The sequence below is a fragment of the Sciurus vulgaris genome, assembly GCF_902686455.1.
Source record: "Sciurus vulgaris genome assembly, chromosome: 8".
NCBI lineage: Eukaryota > Metazoa > Chordata > Mammalia > Rodentia > Sciuridae > Sciurus > Sciurus vulgaris.
This window is the reverse complement of record NC_136468.1, coordinates 146222525-146229422: the sequence shown is the minus strand read 5'-3', so window position 1 is coordinate 146229422 and position 6898 is coordinate 146222525. Positions and strand designations below refer to the sequence as shown.

Sequence of the window (6898 nt, the reverse complement as noted above, 5' to 3'; positions counted from 1 at the left end):
GCTCTATGTAAATTTATGATTACACAAATGGTATGCCTTTACGCCACGTACAAACAGAGAAACAACATGTATCCCATTTGTTTATAATAAAAAAAAAAGAGACCAGAAAAAAAAAATGCAAAGAGATCCTGAGCGCTGTGAGTTTGTATGCTTTTTTCATAAAAAGGGGAGGGAATTAAACTGAGGTTAAAAAAAAAAAAAAAAAAAAAAAAAAAGAGGTTATTTAAATATTTAATTTCCTGCGAAAAGCCAGCTTCTCCATTTACAAATAAAAGACAGTTATATCATAATTGTGTAAGGTAACTAAAATATAGAGTTCTCCAGATATGGAAGTTCGCTTGTAAATTCCAAGCCATCACGGCTTGCTTTCTGTGTGTTTTAGCCCATATGTATTCGCCTCCTTTTCTGTTGTTGTGAATCCCACATATCTGTCACAGAAGAGTGGGAAGCTGAAGCTCCAAATCTCAGTTCCTGTGTCCTGAAGAAAGAACACTTACAGTCAGACATGAAAAGAGAATTTTATTATGAGTGAAAGCAAAGGCCAAGCAAAGAACAGTCAGCTGAGAGCCACTAAGGAAACAATGCTGCCTCCAAGTTTACTGCTGTCTGATGCTAGTCCCGAGAGCTGGGTCACCTTCGGCAGTCTTCCCAGCCAGAGGTATAACTTCTCCTTCACATGCATCTAGGATCTTCTCTGGAATTGTCATGGTGACCTTCCTATTTAGGAGGACTTCATCTACAAGTCAATTCTATGTGAAGGTGGGTGCTGGGGTCAATGGCCAGGCAGACTTTATCTTACTGCTCCTGCACCAATAATAAGATTTCGCTTCTGAAATTCATTGGGAAACCCAGGGCCACAAATCCTGAATTTTCAATGACCTCCGCAGACCCTGCCAGGAATTAGCCCCACTGATCTTTTTTCTCTGAGTATTTCTTAATTGTTTCCCCTTGTTTATTGGCAGGTTAGTACACCTGTTTGGTGTTCTACAGTTACGCCATTGTTCATTAAGGGCTGTGTTATCAGTTCACATTTCACTGCTCATGATAGTTATATCTAAATTCTTGATTCATAAACAAATGGGATTGAGGCGACAAAAGTCAGGCACAAGTGTTTGTTTGTGTGTAGGCCAAGTCGAAGAGTCCATCCTTTTTCTTTCAAGGGCCATGAAGACTATTAGGAAAGGTAAAACATTAGTAGTCATAATTCAGGCTACAGAGAACCAAGAGTCTTGGGAAGTGCAGATGAAGGGGAATTACGAAAAATGGGATTGAAACATTGGCTGGGGCTTGATTTTGGAGGATTCTGAATACCAGACTAAGAAGTTTGTAATTTGTTAGGCAGGAAACACGTATGACAGGGAGGTGTTATTCTTTCCCTTCACTTTCATGTAAAGATATATGATGTAACCTAACTTGGCTGTGTGCAAATGACATTTGTGAAATACTGAGAAAAAAACCATGTTTATTCATGCCTTTAAAAAGGCAAATAGAGTCCGGCATAGTGGCGCAAGCCTGTAATTCCAGCAGTTCAGGAGGCTGAGGCAGGATCGGGAGTTCAAAGTCAGCCTCAGCAAAAGCGAGTTGTTAAGCAACTCAGTGAGACTCTGTCTCTAAATAAAAATACAAAATAGGGTTGGGGATTGTGGCTTAGTGGCAGAGTGTCCCTGAGTTCAATCACCGGCACCAAATAAATAAATAAAATAAATAAATAAAAAGACAAATAGTGAAAGAAAATCCCCAAACTTATGAGCGTAAAGATTAACAGAAGAAACTGTATACATAACTTAGAAGTACAAACTTAATTTCCTTATTCCCCACCCTCGCACCCCCACTTCCACCCCCATCGGAGATTGAACGCAGGGAATGCCGCCCGCTAGGCAAGTATTCTACCACTGAGCTACACCCCCAGCCTTAACTTCTCCATACTATCCTCAAACTTTATTTATTTTTGTGGGGGAGTGTTTACTGGAGATTTAACCCAGAAGTGCTTTACCACTGATCTACATCACCAGTCCTTTTTTTTTTTGAGACAGGGTCTCACCAATTGTTTAGGGCCTTGCTAAGTTGCAGAGCTTGGCCTCAAACTTTTGATCCTCCTGCCTCAGCCTCCACAGTAGCTGGAATTAGGCCTGTGCCACAGCGCCCAGCTAATTTCATTGTTTCTAAACACAGCCGTTTTAAAGTTGAACTTGAACTGTTTTCATGTTAAATGAACAAATGGGCAGCCTCTCAATCCTTTCAGTCCGAAACTACAAGCAACAACTCTTCCAACTCTTCTTTTCTGTCCACGTGGACCCGGAACTTGCTCTCCTTTGGCAACTGTTTTTGTAGGGAATCAGCCATCTGATGCACCATGTTTGCCCCACCCTTTCTGCACCACCGGGCATTCTGATTGGTTGTAGCCTTCCCATGTGCCCTATGATTGGCCGACCGCCTGCCGCGAGAGCGAGGATGCTAGTTTCCTGGAATACCGCGCTGGCGGGCGGAAGTGTAGGTCCGGTGGAGGTATGCCCTGAGGCGTCGGCTGGGCGCTGCGCGTGGCGGGTCTCCGAGACTTAGTCTCGGAGGGCCGCCATGGCCAGCGTCCACGAGAGCCTCTATTTCAATCCAATGATGACCAATGGAGTCGTGCACGCCAACGTGTTCGGCATCAAGGACTGGGTGACGCCATATAAGATCGCGGTGCTGGTGCTTCTGAACGAGATGGGCCGCACGGGCGAGGGCGCCGTCAGCCTCCTGGAGCGGCGGAAGCTCAACCAGCTGCTCCTGCCGCTGCTGCAGGTGAGGGGCGCCCGCTAGCTCCTGCTCATTGAGCAAACTTCGCGTGCATCTGCTCTGTGCAGGGCTCTGCCCCGGCTCCGGGGACGCGGGTTTCATCAGGTACTCTTTCTGCCCCAGAGGAACGTGAAAAAACAAAGACAGCAAATACCGCCAACTAACACTTGTTGAGCGTCTAGTATGGGCCAGGCGCGTTATATGCATTATTTTGCAGATTCTCGTCTGGCACCAGTATTTACTATCTGAGTGACTAGGGGAGAGGTATATAGTCTTAGATCCTCCGTCTTCTGTAAAGTGGAGCTACACAGTCCTGAGCGTTGCAGAGCCGGAGATGAATCATAAAGGCTGAGGGGGCCGTAATAAATAGTAATAACGACATAGAACTAATAACGAGCAATGACTGAACATTCATTGTGTGTTCAGCACTTTATATGTCTTATTTCATTTTGCAGACTCAACGCCGTGGAGTGCCACAACTTAACTAGCTGCCACTTGGGCAAGTTCCTCAACCCATTTGGGTCTCAGCTTTCCGTAAAATGGGAACACTAAGGGAAACTTGTCATTATCACATAGTAAATGCTCGGTGTTAACTAATATTGCCATTTAATGTATTCTCCCAGGGCATGTATCTTTCCCTATATTGATTGTGGGTTTTTTTCCATTTATTTGTGTGATTATGTGATTGATGTCTGTTTCTCCACTAGATTGTAACCAAAAACAATACTTAGACCTGTTTTTATTCACCCTTCCATTCCCTAGCACCTGAGTAGTTATTTCTGGGAGGAATGAAATGTGCTCCCCCCCTCCTTTTTTTTTTTTTTTTTTTTTTTTTTTTTTTGGTACCAGGGATGTTTAACCACTGGTCCACATCCTGAATCCTTTTTAAAATTTCGAGACATGGTCTCACAGAATTGCTGCGGGCCTCGTTGTTGAGGCTGGCCTCAAACTTGCTATCCTCTTTCCTTAGACTCCCTAGCCCTAGGATTACAGGTGTATACCACCACATTCAGCTTGATTTGTCCATTTTTAGAGAAGATGGAATGTTAAGCTGGTGGACCTTGAAGGATGAACAACTGTTGGTTGAGAACAGAGGTGGCAGAAACAGATCTGCAATCCTAGGCCCCCAAATGTTAAGATCTTAAGTGATAAGCCTAACAGAATTATACTGAATTGCATTTTTGTCACTCAGTATACTTTATAAAGGGTTTGAAAATCCATCCCAGCAGGGCATGGTGTTGCTGGCCTGTAATCCCAGTTCTAAGGCAGGATCACAAGTTTGAGGCCAGTTTAGTGAGACTCTGTCTCAAAATAAAAGAAGGACTGGGAATGTAGCTCAGTTGTAAAGCATCTCTGAATTAAATCTTCAGTAACACACACACACACACACACACACACACACACACACACACTAAAAAATCCCTTCACCTCACTGTTGCTGAGGCTGATTTTGAACCTGCAGTCCTCCTGCCTTAACCTCCCAAACCTCTGAAATTACAGGCATGCACTCTACTGCATCTGGCTTTAACTCTTTATTATAATAAATTAAGTCTTTTTTTTAAAAGTTTATTTTTATTTTTTTTTTTAGTTTTTGGTGGACCTTTATTTTATTTATTTATATGTGGTGCTGAGAATCGAACACAGTGCCTCACACATGCTAGGCAGGCACTCCACCACTGAGCTACCACCTCAGCCCCAATTAAATCTTTTTTTGACTTATAGGTTCTTTTCATTTTTTCTTCATTTCGAAAAATGCATGCTGAATATAACTTCCCCAGAAGTAGATTTGCTGAATTATCCACATCTAAACTTGTTGTGTATACTGTCAGTTTATGCTCAAAAAAGACTCAATGTTTGCTTTTAAAACACAGCTAGATTATAATCTTGATAGCAGAAGTTTGATGCTCTTTGTCCTTCGTGGTACTTTTTATGGTCTTAGTACATACTATGTGAAAAATGGTACCTGCATTTGTATAGTGTTTTCCAGTTTACAAAGCACTTTACATTGTTTTACCTGATCTTTGCTGCAAACAAGGGAGATAATTATTATTACCTCTGTTTAACTGATGAAGAAAACAATATACAATTTTGAAGTATTAGTTTAATGTTTTAGGTAGATAAGAAAATTCTGATTTGATATTTCATGTTTGGAATGATTGTTAAAGCAGAGATTGGTAAATGAATTTATGTTTGTAGTTCTTTGTCAGTCTACAGCTCTTTAACATTTATCTGTAATCTTTCTATTTCTTCTTTTCACAGGGCCCAGACATTACATTGTCAAAACTATACAAGTTAATTGAAGAATCTTGTCCTCAACTGGCAAATTCAGTACAGATCAGGTAAATTTTATTTTCTTCTGTATATGTGAAAAGGTATCAAGGTAGATGAAAATTACAAAAGGGCTTATGGTAATGAATTATTTAAAAAGTTATTTTTAGGGAGTCTTAAGACAGAAGGATGGAAAGGTTGTCAGCCTGGGCAACTTAGACTGTTTCACAGAATAAATTTTTTTTCCCTCTAAAATAAATTTTAAAAGGGCTGGGTTGAAACTCAGAAATTGAGCAGTTGCCAAACTTGTGCAGGACCCTGTGTTCAATTCCCAGTACCACCACCATCACCAAAAAAAATTTATTTATATTCTAAGGGTTGTTTTCCTAAGTATCTTTAATGAATTTTAAAGAATATTGATACATTAAACATACTGCTTTGCAGCTTATTTTTTTTTTTCAAGTTTTTATTCTATATGCATCTACCTTGTTTTTTTTAATTCATTCATTCATTTATTTATTTTTAATATGGTGCTGAGAATTGAACCCAGTGCCTCACATTTGCTGACAAGTGCTCTACCACTGAGCCCCGTGTTTTTTTAGTTGTTGCAGATAATTTCATTTTCGTGGGCTGATACTTGGACAGATTTTATGATCAAGAAAACAGCAGTGAAGCTGAGGGTGGTGCACATGCCTGTAATCCCAGCAGCTTGGGAGGCTGAGGCAGGAGGATCATGAGTACAAAGCCTTAGCAACTTACCGAGGTGCTAAGAACTCAGTGAGGCCCTGTCTCTAAATAAAAATATATAAAAAGAGCTGGGGTTGGGGTTGTGGCTCAGTGGTAGAGCACTTGCCTGGCACTTGTGAGGTGCTGTGTTCAATCCACATAAAATAAATAAATAAAATAAAGGTATTATGTCCATCTACAATTAAAAGAAAGGTGCGGGGGGAGCTGGGGATGTAGCCTAGTGGTTGAGCACCCTTGGGTTCAATCTCTAGTACTAAAAAAAGAGAGAGAGAGAGAAGAAAACAGCAATGATACTTTTCAGAAATGTGGGAGTGACATTTCAGATTATGAAGTTTGTTTTTACATGCTACTGTTTTATACAAATCTCTGAATCACCTTTAAAATAGATTTATTGAGATAATTCAGGAAAGTGGGAAGAAATACTTAAGAAATATGGAACATGGGCCTTCCTAAAATATGCACCTCACTTTTCTCATTCAGAATCAAACTGATGGCTGAAGGCGAATTGAAGGATATGGAACAGTTTTTTGATGACCTTTCAGATTCTTTTTCTGGAACTGAACCAGAGGTTCACAAAACAAGTGTAGTAGGTATGACACTCTTGTAAGAAGAGCAGAGTATTTTCATTGAAGTGAGCAGCTTTCTAAGTGACACCTTTACTTTGCTTTATCTGTGAACCAACATAGTAGGGATATTAGACATATTATGGTTTGTATTTATTGCCTTGCCATATAAGAATCTGTATTTAAGAATAATTGTGGAAAAGTACCCTCTGTTTTTTTTCTGTAATAGTAAGAGTCCGAGCGTGGTTCTGGGGTTTTTAGGGTTTGCCAGCTCTTTCTTACAGTTCTCTGGATCACTTGCCTGCATTGTGCAACTGTAAGTGAGGGTCACCAACCAAACTTACGAAGAGAGGTAAGTAAAAATATATTATTGTTACAGTATATAAAGTGAGGACATAACTTTTTTTTTTTTTTTTTGGTTATACTTCTCTGTTAGCTTTGTATCCATGCTCCATCTCTCTGGGTTTTTTTGCATGATAATTTTTGTATTATTTAACATCAGGTATTTATTGATCTCCTTTGTGCCAGGCTCTGGATATACACAT

The 6898-nt window shown here is 40.4% G+C and overlaps 1 protein-coding gene across 3 annotated transcripts in view; it reads left to right on the top strand.

The window, feature by feature from the left end:
• The first annotated feature begins 2463 nt into the window (after positions 1 to 2463).
• The window catches only part of ANAPC5 (anaphase promoting complex subunit 5), a 36930-nt gene continuing 32495 nt past the window's right edge, over positions 2464 to 6898 (top strand). For 2 of the 3 annotated variants that reach the window (XM_079149527.1, XM_079149526.1), the window contains exons 1-3: positions 2464 to 2781; positions 5035 to 5114; positions 6271 to 6380. In XM_079149527.1, coding sequence (XP_079005653.1) covers positions 2575 to 2781; positions 5035 to 5114; positions 6271 to 6380 — 397 coding nt within the window. In that variant the 5' untranslated portion in view covers positions 2464 to 2574. Of the gene's footprint in view, positions 2782 to 5034; positions 5115 to 6270; positions 6381 to 6898 lie in introns of those variants that run through there. The other variant, XM_079149528.1, reaches the window with a different exon arrangement.